The 20586-nt window shown below is 36.7% G+C and overlaps 1 protein-coding gene across 1 annotated transcript in view; it reads right to left on the reverse strand.

The window, feature by feature from the left end:
- Nucleotides 1-20586, reverse strand: part of Gpc3 (glypican 3) — a 410090-nt gene that overhangs the window by 187237 nt on the left and 202267 nt on the right. The window contains exon 3 of the mRNA XM_063246437.1: nucleotides 5104-5798. Within this exon, the coding sequence (XP_063102507.1) occupies nucleotides 5104-5798 (695 nt within the window). The remainder of the gene's footprint in view (nucleotides 1-5103; nucleotides 5799-20586) is intronic.

Here is a 20586-nt window from a genome sequence, read left to right on the forward strand (position 1 = left end):
CAAGCAGGAAAATAAAGTGAAAACAGCCACAGAAGGATTTGTGGGCAATTATGTTGGAAGGTAAGAAAATAAGAGAAGAAATAAAACAAAAAGTGTTCCAGAAAACTTTCTAGGAGATAAACATCAATTATGCCAATTATTGCTCATTTAATAAATGGACAAAATAGCCAGGCCTGGTGGCACAGGCTGTAATCCTAGCACTCTGGTTGAGGCAGTAGCAAAACAAATTCAAGCTCCACCTGGCAAGTTTGTGACTTGGTACACCTTTTTATCATATCAATCAATCAACTAATCAATTCAACTTGGTACAACTCTTGTCTCAAAATTATAGATAAATAGGGTCAGGGACTTAGCTCAGTGGCATAAGCGCCTGTCTGGCAAGTGCCAGGTTGTGAGTTCGATCCCCAGTACCCCCCCCAAAATTATAGATAAATAAATATAACTTACTGAATTAGTACAAACTATCTTGAAATTAAAACAAATAAAAAAGGCCAGGGTTATAGTTCAATATGAAGGCTGTGAGTTCAATTCCTAAGACCACATACTCATGCAAAAAGATGAATTACAGATGAAATGTACAAAGGCTACACATGTAGTTCATGCATAGGCATATGATAACAAAAATCAAAAATATTTTCAGAGCAAAAATAGTTAACTTTTACTATTTTATTTTATTTTATTTTAGAGACAGGGTCTCACTATATAGTTCAGGTTGGCCTTGAACTCAGCATGTAGGCTAGGCTGGCCTGGAACTCACAGAGATCCTCCCAACTCACGCTGCAGAGTACTGGGATTACAGGCATGTGCTACCACACCCAGCTGGTAAAAACAGTTAAATTTTAAAAAGAAGCCATTGCATTCAGCAATTGGGGTGTTACAAGAATGTTGGAATACATGTATTGCAAACTGTACGCATTTGCTTGTTTCAGTGTATAAAATGTGGAATTCAATAATATGCTGATAAATTTAACAGTGATGATTTCACCTAAATACTATGTTCACTTGGGCCAAGATACTCATCCTATTTCACCCTCTGTGAAGTGACAAAATGGATCCATTCACAGTCGAGTATTAATAGCTGTTTGGAGATTTTGGTACACATTTTCTTTCTCCTTTATTCTCTCTCAATTCCCATCCGTACTTCCATATTTATGCACATATATTTCAAACACTTACCAATACTTTTATTCCACTTCTTTGGGCTAAAATAACATTAAGAATTCTTGGCAATTAAAAATAGTTTTAAGGGGCTAGGGATAAGCGTTCAGTAATACAGCACTTGCCTAGCACACATGCAAGGCCCGTTCAATCGCCAGGACTAAAAAAATTATGAAAAATAAATTTTGTATTTGCTCACTTAGAATTACACAGAAAGACAGGGCATTGAAATGGGGCTTACCAAGTACTCTCCACATTCCCGAACCTATGATTTTATTTAATCCCCTATCCCAACTCCATTTCATGGGAAGTATCTGAGGCCCTCGTTGTGTCACTATCTGCCATAGAATGTGGCCATTCACGTCCAACCACCAAATAGTGCCTGGATTTGCTCCCAAAGGAACATCAGAATCTACTGGGACATTATTTAAGTAACAAATTCTCTGGCCTCTCCACAGACCTAAGATATCAGAATCTCTAGGGGTAGACTCCAGGAATCTGCTTAACAAGTACTCCAGGTGACTGGACAGGGAGCCAAGTTTTAGGGAACTGCGTGCTTACCACCCCAAGGGTGCTCCCAGTGACAACACCCCAACATTCATCTGCATCCTTTCAATTAGCAGTCTGAAAGACTAGACTACTTCTAGAAAAAACTAAAGCACTGAACCGTCATAATTATTATTCTGGTACCAGAAATCGAACTCAAGTTCTTGTGCTTGCCAGTCAGGCACTTGTGCCGTTGAGCTTTATTCCCAGCTCAAAAGTCAGAATTATTTAAGAAGAAATCTGACAGTGCCACAGTTGCTTAGGAGACCAAAAAACCGTCAAAATCCCAAGTGAAAACAACTGGACAAAAGTCTCTGCAGCACGCCCCATCCTACAACTCACAGCTAGCTAAAGACTTCCCTGGCTCAGCTCAGGAAGAACACTTTTTAAAAGAGGTAACCTGCTCCAGCTGAACCACAGGCAGGCCTGACTGTAGGGTTTTCCGCTTCATCACAACAGGAAGGTGCGTGTCCTCCAGCAGGATCTCATTAATGCCTTGCTTTTAAATCAGCTTTTGCTTCGGGCCATTCTGTAAGTTTGCTTATAAGAACACAGTTCTGCAGTCTACCCAACCCTCACTTCCCTTCACATCTATAAATGGGCCTGCCCCTTTCTGGCCCTTACAGAGTATGGGCTGGAACACACCTGGCCAACAATTCCCTCACCCCACCATTTGATACATATTATGTAGACCTGGTGATCATAAAACAGGAGGAAAGCAAGAGTTTACATATGCTTTCTGGTTTAGTTCCTGCATTCCCAGGGGGGTGGCAGACTTTACGCTCTCATAACCAGCAGGGAGCTGGGAGCAATCAAGCCCTTAATGGCCAAAACAGAGAGGGACTGCATCACTGAGCACCTCTTGACAGCCAAGGCCTTTCCTGCTGAATGATAATGACATGAAAGTACCCCCCCATACATACACACACAGGACATGTACACACACGCACACACCTGTGTGCATTCACCTAAAATGCAGCAGGTTTAGAAGCCTGAAATAGCTATCCAATTTAAGTTCACTATGTCTTTGCAAAATCCTGATGGAGCTTTTACAATGCAAGACTGAAAGGGTCTAGGGAGGGACAAAGTGGTATGACAGAGAGTATCAAATTGGAGCAGAAGACCTTGGATTTTACTTCTGATTCTCTCATGAATTATATAACATTAGGTGAGGCTCCTTGAACTATTTTTTTTCTTTTGTTAATCAATGGGACAGGATAACCTAATTCCTCACAGCACTTCCAACAGGCACATTATAGAGTAAAATGTTCACTGTAGAGGAATTTATTCAGTTATGTTTATCTAGCAACTAGACTATGACCTTTTCAAGACCGAAGACCTATGTTTGGGGTAGTCTGGAATATCCAGCACCTAACAAAGTATGAAGCAAAAAGCAGATAAATGTTTACTAAATAAACCTCAATGTTGAGAACAGTGCACTTAGCTCCTTACCAGCTCCCTACTGCATGCTTTTGGGGGAGGGGATAAAATCTCTAGAGGGAGACACATATATTCAAAATCAATTATGCTGCTGTCAAAAGCAACCATGAATTATTCCCACACTTTTTCCTAATATTATATTTTCGCTGTTACTGAAGTCATTTCCAGCTGGGTGTGACGGTATACATCTGTAATCCCAGCTACTTGGGAGGCTGAGGCAGGAGGATCACAAGTTTAGGGCCGGCCTAAGGAATTTAGCAAGGCCAAATCTCAAAAAAACAAAAAGAGGTTGAGGTTGTAGCTCAGTGGCAGAACATTTGCCTAAGATGCTCAAGGCACTGGGCTCAATCACCAGTACTACCAAAGGAAAAAAAATGGCATTCCCACACCACTAGCACCCTCATATCTGACACTCTGACATATAATGTGCTATCATCAATCAATGTTAGTGAATGAACACTTAAATGGATTTACTTTTCATTTTTCTAGTTCTGTGAAATTTACTTTTACACATGGCCCCAGAATCTGGCCTCAAATTATAAAGCAGTCAAGGGAATAATTAGCAGTGAAGAACACCATCGTTAGATAGGATGTTTCTGTTCATTTTACTATAAAATATTTTCTCAGCAAATGTGTTTTAAATGGCCAACACTGCAAAGGGGGCAATTAGAGCAGCCCCATAAGTAGCCATGTCTAGGGTTGCATCATTTCCGTCTTCCTAGTTTAATTCAACCAAAGAAACCAATTACCCCTATCATTTTGTACTTCCACAGTTTAAAGACAAGGCTAAATGGTCCAATCTGTTCTCAACATTCTGAGTAAGCAATGGCTCAGAGTACACAGCAGTTGCACTGTATTGAAGCTACAAGTGTCAACCAGGCCAAACAAAACTGGGTTGAATCCTAGGTGCTCCCACATAAAAGTTAGCTTTGAGACCCTGGGCAAGGCACTTAACCTCTTTAAGCTTTATTTCATTCTGTGTCAAAATGAGACATTATGATGAGCTTTATCATTGGTTTCATTAAAATAATATGATATGCCCAGCAGAGCACCAAAGATGTATTAGGAACTAAATGATGGTAGTGTATTCTACTATTTTGCCACTTCCTTCTACAAAGCTGGCAGCATTGAAAAAAATCGATCACTAGTTTAAGGGAGCATGCTAGATAACATTGGCTGTTCACTCTACATTGGAAAGATGCCTTCTTAGTCTCCTGACAACGTCGGTGTCTCTCATTACAGAACTATGCTTCCACATCACAGATTTCACGAGCCTGCGACCAGTATAATACTAGTCAAAAACATATATGTTGGGAAACAAGGATATTTTGTTTTCTTATGTTATGTTGAAGCTTTAGTTCATAAGTCTGGGACTCTTGTGTTTAAAGTCACTACTTAGTGTGCTTACGTGATATACTGATTAACAGTATAGGAATGAAACTACAATCAGAACGAGTGGTGACAACCAAATTAAAAGCATCAATTTTTGCTCAATTTCTCGATCGTGGCTCTTCCACTCCCTACAGCTAGGTGCTTGTAGCAAGTAATATCACTAGGCTCCAGTTTCCTCATTTATAAAATGAAGATAATATCTCCCACTTCACAGGACTGTCTCATAGATTATGATAACTGACAGTAATAGTAATAATAGCTAACATTTATTGAAGCTTTACAAGTACCAGACAGATCCTAAGTGCCCCACCACATATCATTGCCTAAGTAAAAGATGTCCTTTTTATCCCTATTTCTTGTATAAGAAAAACAGGGCTCATGAATATAATATGGCTCCCCAGTGTCCACAGTAAGAAGTAGGGGAAGCTAAGATGCAAAGCCAGGTTTTATGACCCTGTACACTGCCATTACCACATGCTGGCTAGCTCTGCAAAGTCACTCAGTCCATCTGTCATTGTAGCCCACCCTCTAGAAAGCCTAGTCTGAGAACTATAGACTGGTACTCACGGTGGTGGTCAGCTTGCCTCCATTCTTCTGGACATACTGGATGGAATCATGGATTGTTGAAAACAGACCAAGCAATACATTCTCCATGTCGTAGACTCTGTACATGCCATTCACCAGTTCTTCAAGAGAAAGGATGTATTCTCGCCAGTACTTGTCGATCTCCACCACACCTGCCATACAGCCTTGCATGACCACATTGCAGTAACCACCACAAGGCTTCACCATCATCAGTCCCTGGCAGTAAGAGCAGTACCACATTCTGGTGAGCATCCGGCCACAGTCCTTACTGAACTTCAGGTGATCTGTTGTGTTGATCACTTCAATTCCAAGATTCAGGGCCTGAAGAAAGATCCGCGTGACTTGTAGTGACTTGGAGACCTGGGTCATGATAAGCTTCGGGAAATTCCCAAATACTTTCAGGTCACGTCTTGCTCCTCGGAGGCACTCGTTGATGTCTAAGGTTGACTCTGGCAGGCCTGGGTTCATTAGCTGGGTGTAGATGACTGGAAACAGGCTGTCAAACAATTCATTGACCATATCGTCGACGTTGATATCAGAGCCCAAGATGTAGAGAGACACATCTGTGAAAAACTCACCCACAAACTCAAAAGCTTGTGGGGTCAGGCTTGGATAGTTGTTTTTGAACATGGCATTGGTGTAGTTCTTGGCATGGCGAACAACAATTTCAAAGGCCTCTGTAAAATAAGAGATAAATGCCCACAATTTAAAGCTTGAAAATCCAGGGTATAATTAAACTTGATATTTTCTCTATTGCTGTGGTGATTAAAGTCCCATTTGCCTTAAACAACTGACTCACATTCATTTTTGGCATTGTCTATACTCCAGCAATTGTTTGCTCCTATAAATCAGTCATCCTTTCTGAATATCAAGTGCAGATTCTGATGCACACATGAATTCTTAAACACACAAATTATATTTCAAATGACAAATGCCAGGATTCAGTTAACATTTCAGCCTTTTGTGAAAATATTGATTAAAAAATGGCTAAATGAGAAGTTATTTCTCTTTCTCTCATTGATTTGTTCACATAAAACGAAATAGTATTTCAGAACATTTCATTTTTAGACAGAGATAAATATTTGACAACAAACCATATACTATATAAACTCACATAACAATGTAAGCCTATTCAGCCCCAGAGGGGAGGCACATTACTAGTCAAAAATAAAAGCTATCACAAATTTAATCATTTTGGTAGATTTTCTCCAGATAACTTTAAAGGGAGTTATTGGACAGACTGCCAAACTTGGAAATGGAATTTAGATACTGAATGGACATCTCAATGGAAAAACAATCCATGCACTCATCTATAGATCTGATATTGAAAATAATTGCAAGTTGAACATCTGGAAGGATAAATGCTAAGCTTCCTTAGTAAGTTCAGCTTCCACATGGCCTGGAAGCCTTATCTACCCTACAGAGTCCTCAAATTCATGATTTCATCTGTTGCCCTAAACCCTTGGCATAAGACCCAATTAATGTCATTGGTTTGAGAGAGAAAATAGTAATGTTTCCATCTCATTTTCTCCAAACTGAAATACTGGAGTCGCATATTATATCCTCAATAATCAGAGTTCCACATTTTTATGAGGGAAGGAAATAAAGCTGAAATAGCCTATTTCAAACAGTGAGAGTTTAAAAATAAATAAAAATAATCAAGTTATCTGAAATGTTTAAATCTCACTTAGAACTCTCTTTCAGTTCCTTCCCAAATGCAAAGTTCCATGACAGACGTATTCCAAATGATGCCAATTTATGAGCCTTGAAAAATCAAATTACTACTGCTTTCAGACTACCAGAGAGACTGTATGCCAGCAGTTCCTTGGGATCACTTAGTCCAACATTTCAGTTATCTGTGGAAGAACTGAGCTCTAGGTGGTGCCACCACCATCTGCCCTAGATCCCTCCCAAGGCAAAACATGCTCCCTTTGGGCTTACAACATGCCCGGCAAAGTTGAACAGATGCCAGTGTAATTCTATGGAGCGTCTAAGCCCACTTGAGAAAACAACTTTCAAATAGAATCTAACTTTCTTCAAAGGTTTTCGAGAATATGTGTGTTGGCTATAGCTCTGAGGGCAGCTGCGTCTTACAACTGATCCTGGAAGACACCACTTTGTATTGATTACTTCCACTTTGCACCTGAGTGAACCTGGGGAATGTTTTCCTTCCCCATGATTTACTGCATGTTAATTTTTTGGTTTCGTTTAGAAAATTAATCAATTCCTAGAATGTTTGTCTGTGTGGTAACAATCTTCCTGGCTGCACATACTACTTGGTTCTCAACCCTGGAATCTAAAAGATGGATGGGGACAAAAGGTCTTCTAGGCAAATGCGCAAGACCTGTCAATGAAATCTTTTGAAATTATCAGAAAGTGGGAGATGTAAAACTATTTCTTCATTTTAATTTCAGTGAGAAACTATGCATTACATATTAGGGTCTGTGCTAGGTACTGGGATACATTAAGTCCTGGCTAGATGAAATGATACACCACCTGTGTCTCAGAAACACTCACAAGGTATCTGATTTAGAGTTTATAAAAACACTTTTGAGTATATAACAAAAGCTACTTTTTACAACAATATTTTGACTTTGATATTGCAACTGCTATTAAACATGTGAAAAAATTGAGTCTTGGCAGGGTGAAAGTACATTCCCAGGGTCACACAGGTGCAAAGTAGAAGTAATCAAATTAGTGACACTCAGTGACAGTTATAATCCAGCTGCCCTCAGGCCCATAGCCAATTCACACATTCTCAGGAACCTCTGTACAAAGTTAAATTCTATTTTAAACCATTATCTTCCCATTGGCATCCTGGCTCTAAATGGAAATGTAGAAGAAGAAACTGGCTCAAAGAACAGTAAAGCAGAATGGCACTTTCATCTTTGCCTTGGGGTACCATAAACTAGGAGAAAGGAGAAGACTGTTACCCCTGGAGATCTCAATCACAAAAGCCATAAGAAAATGACTTCTGTATAAGGCAAATTTAATCTTAAACGTACAGCGCATTTGTTCACTAATGCACAAGATATATGGCAGGGAAATCCCATAGATTCTACTGCCAATAACCCTCTTTTGAAGTTTCTGTTACTAGCACTGCTGGATCAATAGAAAAAGAAAATTACAAAAGATCATGAACTCTTCTGTAGAAAGAATAACAACAACATATACTGCAGGGGAAAAAGACTGGGCATCCATATTGAACTTTAAGCTCACATGTGCTTTCTGCTCCAATTTCCACCGCTCAGAATCCACTTTAGCACATCTCGGAGTTTTGCCCAACCCCCTTACTTTTATATGATAGAACAACAGACCAAGCCATAAGTGTTCAAATGCTCCTGGTGGACTTATACGAAGCAGCACCAGGTGAAAAGGGATGTTTGGTTTTTCTAGGCAACTTGAGATTTTCTTGAAATAAAGTCAAGGGCAAAAACAACTGCAAAAAAGTTCAGTCCATTGATTTTTTCTCAGATAATAATATACACTTTAGCTACAGGAGGCATTTTTCTGACTCTTTCTTGGGAAGAAGTCAGGAGCTATGTCCAGGAAACACTAGAGCAAACAATATAAAATTACAGCTATTATAAAAAATTTGGTACTGAACATGAAGTGCTCTTTAAAAAATTACACAGAAAGATACAAGATGCAGATAAATAGATGTAATAAACTGGGTTATTACACATTCTGATATGGCAAAGTTTCTAAATTTCTAAATATCCCATCACCATCCTGATCAGCATATTTAAACAGGCTCTAGTGTTTTCAATGCTCTTCTTAAGTTATGGGGTCTTCAAAAGGACACAGTTCTCTAGATGTGGTTTGATAGGTGAAGTGTACAATCAGGCTATTACCTCTCTTTAAATGGTTCAATAAGTTCACTTCCCTCCAGGACATAGTCTATCACTGTAGCAAAATGACTATCCTTGGTACTTGGTGCTGATGTTCCTACTCTTGGACTAGGCAGAAGGAAATATGTTTTTATGAGCCTTTTCAGTAGTAGGCTGGGTATTTTTTTTCAAAGGAGAGTATACTTGAGGTTGGAAGAAGAAAAGAATAAATAAAGCACTGAATCTTTTTCAGGCCCTGCAGAATAAGACACTCTTTATACATGCAGGATTTTTTTTCAAGGCAATTTTCCAGCACTGTAAGAATGACAAAGCCTTTATAAAAAGATCTTTTTATGTTACTAGGATAAATACCGAATAATGGGTTGAACTAAAAAACAGTCCTTATTTTGAAGCACAGACACCTTAATGGAAAAGGAAAACTAGTATTTATGTATTCTGGAATCTGTGGTAAACTTTCTCATACTGGTCCTCTTATTCAACATTTACATAACCATATCATTGGTTATGTAACCAAATCATTTTTATTTTTACTGAGAAACTGAGGCTCAGATATTAACTCATACATCCAAGGTAACATCTCTATTTAAGTATCAGGAAATACAGTTTCATATAAGAACACCTAAATAATTTTGATGAATTTCTAGAGGCTTAATGTGAATTAGTTTGACAACAAACTCCTGTGACCATAGATTTATGGACCTCCTACACTTTCATGGGTTTTGAAACAAAGTTCTCACATTGAATATCGAAGAAAAATAAAGCAGAAAAGCAATGATTTTTAAATATTACGTGAGCCTTTTCCGTAATAAATGCTTGCTCTTAGTACACTACACAACTTTACCCCAAACTTGATAATACTGGAAGGAAGGGCACATGGATATCTTAGCCCCTCTAGATTTCTGGTCATACCTGAACAATAAAAGGAACAAAAAAATATCTGAAACTCAAAGTCACACCCTAAGAATTTAGGCCCAGTAAAATGTATTGAGGTTAATAAGGAGATTGTAGACAATTTTCACTCCTCCTGTAGCTTAGCACTTGATCCATTAATCTTAAGTACAATAAATAGTAACACATTCCCCCCTGAGAGTGCTTAAAGACACAGACCCTAACTAAGAAAGAGTACTTAGGGAAACCCAAAACCAATAGGTAAGAAACATAAATAAAAAGAGCACCAAAAGAAATTGAAGCCTCTAACACCTAGATGTTCAGCAGTCATTACACAGTTCAGATCTTAGCCAGATTAACATAAAACTTGACATTGAAAGTCTACTTCTAATGCCTACTAGTAAATCTATCAAGTCTTGCTTTGAACAAGCACTTATAAACCATATTAAAACATAAGAAAAGCAAAGTCTGGAAGGACAAAATAACTAACAATATTTAGATACGGCATAGACTTTAGAATTATCAGACGGGGAATTTAAAACTACTATGATTAATATGGTAGAGCACAATTGACTGAAGAACATTTGCAAATAGATGAGCAATTTTAAAATAGAGACTGAAATGCTCACAGGTATCAAAAGGAAACTGTATAGATCAAATACACCAACAGAAATATCTTTTATAGGCTCATCAGTATGTTAGACAAAACCAAGGAATGAACTGATGAGCTTAAAGATATATCAATGGAAACTTTCTAAACAGAAATGGGGAACAAAAAATGAAGAAACAAAACAGAATGTATCAGAATTGCAAGATAAATTAATAAATTATGAAACTTGTGTAACTGTAACTCCAGGGAAAAAATGGCACATAAGAAATATTTGAAGACAGAGGTTTCAAAAATGGCAGCTTGCTAGGGAATTGGGCGGAGAGTCTCTGTGGAGAAATCATATTAGATACCAGAATATGACAACATGGAGAGGGCCAGATGAATGGATAACAATTCTTATTAACCAAGGCAGTAACTGAAGGGAAAAATAAAACTGGGAAAAGGAAGGAAAAGTGTGGATAGAGAGCTGAAGCCCGATGTACTCACTGAGCCCCATTCCATGCTGTACTAGGTGCGGCCCGAGGATTTAAGGTCGTGCTGAGACTGCGGCTGCTGATAATGGGAATCTGTGAATCCCGCACCTTTAACGCGGCACACTGAACAGTGGATACAAGAGGAAAAGCTGTATTGGCTTTTGGCATCTGCTGGAAATTGAGACCTGGGACCCCACGAAGCAGCCAGGGCTGCGTGGCTGCACCAGAGGAGACTGCAAAAAGCTCGGGAGCTCCGAAGCTGGACACTGTGCAGTTTTCTGACAGAGCCACGCTATGCCGGGAACACAGTGAAGACAATCGGCGCAATGTGCAGTGGACCCAAGAGAAAGATTTGCATTGAGTCCTGGTGAGTACTAGGGACTGGGTCCCCCCCTGGCTGCTGTTGCTGGCTGGAGGACATCTTGGAATTGGGCAGACCTGGCGCTGCAGTGACATCAGAGAGTCGCTCCTGGTACAGAGAGGTCTGGTAGAGGACAGCTGGGATTTGGGCAGAGGCCTGTGTCCCAGTGACATTAGTCAGCCGCTTCTGGTAAAGAGAGAACTGGCAGGACCTGCTGGGGCTGAACCATGTCTCTGGTTGGGAGGAAATATGCAGATAAAAATAGTCACAACTCTATGAGGTCCACAAAGTACAGCCTAACTTGTGGATTGACTGGCACAGAGGCTGGAGGCTAGCCTGCACCGTTCCTGCATCCCTGCCTACCTCAGATAACAGTAAATTGGGGAGAGCAGCAGAAAACTCAAGTCAGCATGTTTGCAAAGGCCCTAAGCAATACGGAGAGAGCCATAGACCCCCAGGACACTCCAGTTTGAAAGAAACAAGAAACATGACAAGAGATAGGAAAAAAAAAAAAAAAAAAAAAAAAACTCCAGCTGCTGAACATGAGAAAATAAGCCCAGGAGAAGTAAACATAGAAGACAACCAGCACAGTAACCATCCAATACTAGACACAGCAACAGCCGAAAAAAAGAAATACCTTCATGAACTCATGTATGAATTTAAAACTGTACTTCTGATCCAAGTGAGGCAAGATATAAAGAGATTAATTAAAGAAATGATAAGCCCCACCTAAGAAAACAGATGGAAGAATGGAGGAAATCAGAAAAGAAAGAGAAACTTCTGAAGAAGAGTTTAAACATAACCTAGAATACATGAAAGAGATCCAAAGAGATTACCAGGAAACTAAAAACTCCATTGAATACTGGCAAAATGCGTTGACAGAAACTAAAGTTAGACTTTTGAAACTTGAAGAGAGATTTATGATATATGATCATAAAACAAAAGACTTAAAAATAACAAGGAACCAGAAAGAAACAAATACAAATGTAAGGAAAGCAGGAGCAAATACTATAAATCATAAAAATTGGAACAGAAATAAACAAAATTGAAAACAAAATCAATAGATAGATCTAACAGATCTTATATGCTGTTAGAATTTCTAATGCCATCTGATTTTTGGAGGAGTCATGGTTCTTCAAAAAGAACAACAAAAGTATAAAATATCTACCCAAGCTAACCAAGAACAACAGAAGGCACAAATTACTAATACAAGAAATATAATGGTAGACAATCGCTACTGATGCTAAGGATATTAAAAGGCTAATAGGTAATATTATTAATAATTCTATGCCTAAGATTGATAAATTTAATGACATGGGGCTATTCTTTAAAATATATAAACTACCAAAGTTATAAAAGAAATAGATCTTTGGCTTATATGTACTAGAGAAATTGAATCAATAATTAATACTCTTCCAAAACAAAAAGCACACAGACCAGAAAGGCTCAATGGTGAATTCCACCAAACAATTAAGAAAGAAAAGTTATCAATGCTCTATAACCTCTTCCAGAAAATAAAAGCAGAGGGCATGTTTCCTAACTCATTCTGAGGCCAGAATAAGTATAACACCAAAACCAAATAAAGTTATTGCTGGAAAATTGCAGACCAATCCTTATGAACATGAATGTAAATATCTGCAACGAAATACTAGCAAAATAAATAGAAATGTAGAAAAATGCTATTGTATGACCAAGTGGGATTTATTCTAGATATGCCTGGCTGATTTAATATTCAAAAAAAATTAATATAAATCTATAGGTTAGAAAATAAAAGTCATATCATATAAATTGATGCATAAAAAACATTTGATAAAAACTACAATCATTCATGATATTAAAAACCCAGCAAAATAATACAAGGGATTTACTCTCTCAACCTGGAAAAGAATATTGACAAAAAATACATATACAGCTATTCTCATACTTAAAGATGAGAAATTACCTGCTTTTTCCCTAAGAATGAGAACAAAAATGTCCCTGTCTTATTGGACTTTAACTCTTTAATGCTAGCGAAGAAATGAAAGTAAAAAAAAAAAAAATTAAAGGTAGGTAAACCTGTAAGACTCTAATAAAAGAAATCAAAGATAATCAACATGAATAGAGAGATGATCAATGTCCTTGGATAGGAAGACTCAGAAAGAACTCAGTTTTTGTCAACATGATCTGTAGAATCAAAGGATTTCCAATTGAAATCCCTGAAAGATATTTTGTGTATATCTATATACTAAAGTCTATATGAACAGGCAAAAATCCAAGAGGAGCCATCACAGCACTGAAGAACAAAGCTGGAAGAGTGGCATGATCCAAATTCAAGAATTTCTGTAAAAAGAATGTAATTTGTACAGGATTGTATTGATAAAAAACAAAGAAATAGGTTAATGATACACACTATAGAGCCCAAAAATATACAGACACAAACCTGCATGCAAATGTTTAAGGCAACTTTATTCATAATTGCCACAAACTGGAAGCCAGTAAAATGATGTGCATAAGTTAGAGGATAATTAAACTGTAGTACACTCATAGTATACACAAATACAGTCAACTGATCTTTGACAAAAGAGCAAAGGTAGATCAAAAGACAAAGAACATTCTTTTAACAGTGCTAAACTAGACATCCTCATGCAAAGAAGGGAATATACACACAAACCTATCACTGTGCATAAAAATTAAATCAAAAGAGATTCTAACCTAAATATGAAATTCAAAATTATAACATTTCTAGAAGGCAATGGGCAAAAGCTTGGTGACTCTGAGGTCAGCAATGAAGTTTTAGATGTAACATTGAAAGCACAACCTATGAAAGGGAGAAAATATTCAAAATACACATGTGTGCTTAAGGTTTATGCTCAAAATAAAATAATCAAAATAATCTATATCAGTTAAAATTTCATGTTAAGAAAATAACTGAAAATGAGCAAAAAATCTGAATAGACACCTCATCAGAGAAAATAGATTGATAACAAATAAACATAAAAAGTTATCTAATGTCATTAGGGAGCTGCAAATCAAATAATGAGATGCCAATGAACAAACATTAGAATGTGTCCCAGCCATAAAAATGACACTGCCAAATGCAGCAAAAAGCAGATCAACAGGAACTCTTCGTACTGGTGGGAATGAAAGACATTCACTTTAGAAAGTGGTTTGGCATTGTGTTACAAACTGAACATATGCTTACCATGTGGTCCAGCAATTGTGCTTCTTGGTATTTACCCAATTCAAGGTGATTTGAAAACTCATGGCCACACACAAACCTGCACATGAATTTTTACTGCAATTTAATTCATAATTGCCATAAACCGGAAGCAAGTAAAATACTCCACATGAGTCAGATAATTAGACTGCGGTACATTTGAAAAACAGAATATTATCACCAGAATGAAATGAGCTCTCAAGCCATAAAAAGACATGCTGCTTACTGAAATGCATATTACAAAGTGAAATAAGTTATTAGGAAAAGTCTACATGATGCATGATTCCAAAAATATGGCATTCTAGAGATGGCAAAACTATAGAGATACTAATGAGCTGAATTGCCAACAGTCTGAGAGGGGAAGAAAGAGGATGGGAGAATAGCTATAGCATGAAATTTGAGGGTGGTGAAACTATTCTGGACGATACTCTAATGAAGAACACAGTACATTCATTATGCATTTATCAAAACTCATAGAACTGGCCGGGTGTGGTGATGCATAACTGAAATCCCACCACTCAGGAGGCTGGAAACAGGTGGATCACCTCCAGTTCAAGGCCGGCCTGGGCTACATAGTGAATTCAATGCCATCCTGTACTGCTTAACAAGACCTTGCCTTTAAAAAAGCTCATAAACCTGTGCTATGAACTTTAATTAATAATAATGTAACCAATATTAGTTCAATAATTGTAACAAATGTGCACTAATCCTAATATTAAAAATAGAAGCAATAATGTGCAGGGGAAAGAGCATATAGAATCTGTATTATCTGATGAGTTTTTAATTAAATCTAAAAGCATTCTAAAGAAGGTTTAAGTTTTCTTCTATTTGCTTGTATTATTTATTTATTAATTTTTTTGCAATTTACAAAGTTATTTTGTTACTTTTATTGCATATTAAGACAACAGTCACCACTGACTACACTATACTGGGATATTTACATTCGTAAAAATAAAGCAAATTCTGTTCTGTTATGTCACATTTGGTTTTACTCTCTTCCAAAAAAGTAATAAGAACCGTGGGAGCAATGAAACCCAAAATGTGTAATAGTCATGGTACAAAAGAGAGGAAAAGAAAGTGCTCCAAACTATATAACTGCATGTATATTTAAGTGTATAAGATAGAAAATGATATCACAGAGTTTTATTGGATCAATGAACAGAACTGTTTGCAGTATCATTGATGGAATGTCCACTTTACAAGCTTTAATTTTGTGACTTGAACAATTATTTCTAAGATGACAATATGTAATCCATTAACTAGTGATTTCCTACTGTTCATTTTTTTCTGTAAATCTGTATAACTTGTACCCTTTCCCTGCTTTTTTTTTCTTTTCTCCTTAAATAAAATTAAAAAATATATATATATATAAAAAAAAGAAAGTATAGGCAACAACTGTGAAGACAGTAAGATTCATTATGACGCCCATTCTGGTTGACTATTATCTTCTTTTGAAGACCTGTAATGTCCAATGTTTTGGTTTTATTGGTTTTGTTCTTTACTGTTTTGTTCAATTTTATTATAACTGATGATATAGACAATTCTTTTTAAGATAGCAAGAGGCATTATGGTAACCATTGTTGAGATCACCTTGTATTTTGTTTTTACATTATGTATTATGTCCATCCTTTTGATTTGACTGACTCTGTTCTATTATGTCACATTTGGTTTTACTCTCTTCAAAAATAAGTAATAAGAACTGTGGGAGTAATAAAACCCAAAATGTGTAATTGTCATTGTACAAAAGAGAGGAAAAGTGCTCTAAAGGACATAACTGCATGTATATTTAAGTGTATAAGACAGATAACCATATTACTGAGTTTTTGTTGGATCATTGAACAGAACTGTTTGCAGTCTCACTGTTTGAATGTCCACTTTATATGCTTTAATTTTATAACTTGAACAGCTATTTCTAAGATGACAATATGTAATCTATTAACTAGTTATTTCCTACTGTTTATTTTTTCTGAAATTCTGTATAACTTGTACCCTTTTTCTGGCTTTTTTCTTCTTTTTTTCCCTTAAATAAAATTAAAAAAAAAATAAAGCAAATTACATATAATAGTAGTTTATGTAGTGAGAGTTATAAAACAAAATTTGCAGAGATATCTAAGTAAATATGAGCTTCCTAAGGCTTAATGTTTTTAAACATGTTAATGAACAAGACAGTAGAGGACACAATAAATTAGTTTGGCAAATGTAAAAACTTTCTTTTTAAAGTTCTGTTGTAATTTTTTTACAAATGAAAAAAACTTATCTTTGGAAAATAGTCAGTGATGGAACTAGAACCACTGAACCACTGAAGAATATTAAATCACTCTTTGTCTTTTCCTTCAATCTGCTCTGAAATTTCTTTTATGAATTAGGAGGATTTTAGTACGCAATAGATGCCATGTGTTGTCAATGTAATTTTAATTGGAAAAACACTGGAAAAAATTAATGGACCAAAATACCCAAACAGGTAACATATTTCAATGTTATTTTTGAATGCCGAATGAGTTTTTAAAAATCAACCACATAGAAATGGCAAGTTTGAGTTGAAGGAAAAACCCTACATTTTCAAAAATAGTTTATATCAGACACTGCCAAGTGTTGTCCCAATTTTTGTTGGATTTTTCTAGCTTTCTCTGTTTCACATTAATTTAACTACAAAGGACCAAATTTAGCAATAAATTTCTATTAAATATATATTAGCTTGTGCAGCCCAATGAACAGCTTATAAATGGATGAAGTCATTTTAAGTTTCACATACTAGGCTTCTAAATAAATACAAGGCACAGTAATCAGAAGTAGAGGAATCCAAGTGAAAGAATGAAACAAATCTATTTTTCATGGGAAACTACATATATTATTAGATAGACAGATACAGATTTTCCCCCCAAAGGCTATTCTAGACCAGAGAGAACAATTACTTATCAAATAATTCATTCAAAATGTCCTAGGAAATACGTGAATATCCGTAACTACTAGAAAATGTATGAGCCTGTAACAGTTGACCACACTTTTGCCCCATTAGCTCAATTAGGTATCATTTATCCTCCATTACCTTTCTTGAGCAACTAATTTCTTTTGAGTACTATAATTCATGTAACATTACTGTTCCCTCTTCACATTTATGAGTAAAAGCACAGAGTCAGATTTATAATCGACTCGTATCCAGCATAATAAACTTCATGTCAAGCGTTTTGTGACCTACCTTTACACCAGGTTCCATCTTATTTTCTTACCTATAATTTTTCCACTTGTTTTTCCTAAGTATTTTCATTTGCTTTATGTATTATGAACTTTCTTGAAGAACATTATAGCTTCTTTTGCAGACAAAGTGAGATGCAAATAATTAAATACATAAAGAATTAGGAGGAAAAACAGAAAGTACCGATACCTACCATTGAAAAACAAAATATCATTACAATACTTGTATTATATTTTCAAGTAGCAACTTCAGTAATATTTGTATTTATAAATGCCCAGAATCAATGATGTTCTTCCCTCCTTCCTCACTCTTTTATCCATATTCCAAAAATGTCCTCTATCTATCTATCTTAGAGTTAGACTGGTACTAAGTCTGGCTTCACCAAGGTTCAGACCATCTCTGTTTTCACAATTGAATTTGTGAACAACAGACTCCTGAGAAATCAAGAAAGCAGGTAAACAGAACATTGTAGGAGAGCTTCAAATCTTACTTGCCAAAGCCACTGTAGTTTAGAAAATTATGAACACATGAAGAATAATTTGGATTTTTGTAAAAGAACTCGTGAACCAGCATTTTTCATGCTATCATCTTGATCACATGATACCTGGTCTTTTTTTTTTTATTCTTCTCTGTCTCTAAAGAGCTCATTTGGACCAGCCCATTTTTGAAATATAGGAAAATGTTTTTATTTACTCAAGATTCCCATAGTAAAGAAATGACACCCACTAAGATGGGTCACATTCTTAGAACTTCAGTTCACTCTTTACATAAGAAAGTTGAAAGGTATCCAAAGAAGTAAATTTCTACTACTCCTCCAAAACTCCACATACTAAATAGTTAAAAAGTTCCCAGAACTCCCCAAATCAATCACTTAAAAACCTTTCTTTAAAAAAAGGTCTCCACACCAAGAATGTATACATTGTGTATTGCCAACATGTAATAGAAAAAAAGACAGAAAAAAAGGGGATCGAGGGTTGCGTGGAAAGAGGAGAAAGGGAAGGTATAGGAGAAGAAAGAGGAATGAAGATATGCTGTGGACATGTACCAGCTCCGCACAAGGATGTAAACAGTATGCACTATACAAAGGCACTCAAAAACTAAAATTAAAACAAAGGTCTTTCTCCAAGGAGTATACTGGGAGGGGATATGGAATATTCCAAACAGCCACGAAAAGAATAGTTTATTCCATATCTAGAGTAATCAATCAATCAATCAGATATATTCCAGGTCTAATTATTGTTTTCTCAATTCATGAAATTATTTTATAGTATATGACCACAGATCTGAAATGGAAGTCACACTTTGAAGGTTTGGGATATTGCTTCTCCTGCTGAGCCGTACCAAGGATATACGTTCATTCCAAATTTCAACTAGTTTGGCATAGACATTATCCCATAACACTCATACGGGAAATCAGCAACATTAATCAACCATTAAAGACAATTCATGAGGCATCTCAGCTGTATTATTAATTTATTGCACTAGAATGAAACATCTTTTTCATTTACTATTTACTGAATGGACACACTCTGCTAGGCTGTGAAAAAACCATGCTAACTACATGGTCCCTCAGCCTGAAATGCTTACAATAGGTGTACTGAAATACTAGATAGCGTATCACAATTGAAATGCATAAAATAACATAGAGATAGAAAACATATTTAATTCTGAGAATCTCTTGTAGCCTAAATATACGTAGTAGATATGGTAAGAGGTCACCATACTGCATCTGAAAGGTTCTTTGTGTCATTTTGTATGTTTCAAATATCTGTACTAATTTAATTCTCCTCCTTCTCTATCGCTGAAAGTGAGTGTGTTTGTGTGCACTGGGGCATGCATGTGTGTGAACAGTAGCTAAGGGAAACATTATTATCCCAATTTCACACATGAGGTAACTGAAACTAAAATTGGCTTTAAGTCAGATAGCTATGAGGTTGATGGTGGTAGCAATGGAACACACAGGGTTAGCTTGCCCATTATTTCCATCTCCTTCAATGACAAATATTTATATTATATGTAGGCATAATAAAGAACTAACATTCCCTGGGAGCATTTGCTAGCATCAAATAGTGTTTCAAGCATTTTTTGTGAATTCATGTAATTATCACAACAATCTTGTGAGAAGAAAGCAGAAGAGCCAAAGATCTGAATATATGCAGTCTAGATCCAAGCCTACATACTAAGTCACTATGCTATAGTACCTCAGTTGACAGGCAGTTGTCTGTTTTTCTTTTCCTCTTGCTTGATCAGGTTTTTGGCTACAATAGGTGCATTGGATATATCAAAATTAATAACTTCACAACTTGGTTAACATGTGAGAAACAAAGCGAGAGCTAAATGATTGCAACTACAGTACTTACGAGGAACAGTAATTTCCCAGAAGTAGATTGCTGGTGGTACCTTACACTCATGATGAAACATGAGAAAGTAAGTGAAAATGGTTTGCATTATGTATTTCCTAGGCATTACTGATATAGACATGGAGTCTCAGAGCTCTCTCTTCTAACTATAAAATTGTGATATGTAGTTATAAAGCTAGCCTTTGCAAAAAGGTCAGCCCTTCCCTTAAGCCACAGTTCTTCAAAGGGCTACTGGCAGAGACAGGACAGAGGGACCAGACTCTTTGACAGTTCTGCAGCGCTGTCTCCTGTAGGGTACGCTAGCACATGAAGCGCGGGGAAAGGAAAGGTTGGGAAGCTTGGGAAACAAGGCCAATTTGTGAAGGCTGGTCTGATTAACTCGGGCTGAAAGCTGCTCAGGTACATTCAATGGACTCTGGCAGCAGGTAAAACACAGGGGGAAGGTGAGTGTCACTCCTCCCAAGTTTAATGGCAAGTGGGAAGGAATGGCATACAAAGAAAGGTCGACCAGGCAGCTTTCCTGCGAGCTTGAA

Source organism: Cavia porcellus, unplaced genomic scaffold (genome assembly GCF_034190915.1).
Source record: "Cavia porcellus strain 051 isolate PalLab524CR breed Dunkin Hartley unplaced genomic scaffold, mCavPor4.1 scaffold_3, whole genome shotgun sequence".
Lineage (NCBI taxonomy): Eukaryota > Metazoa > Chordata > Mammalia > Rodentia > Caviidae > Cavia > Cavia porcellus.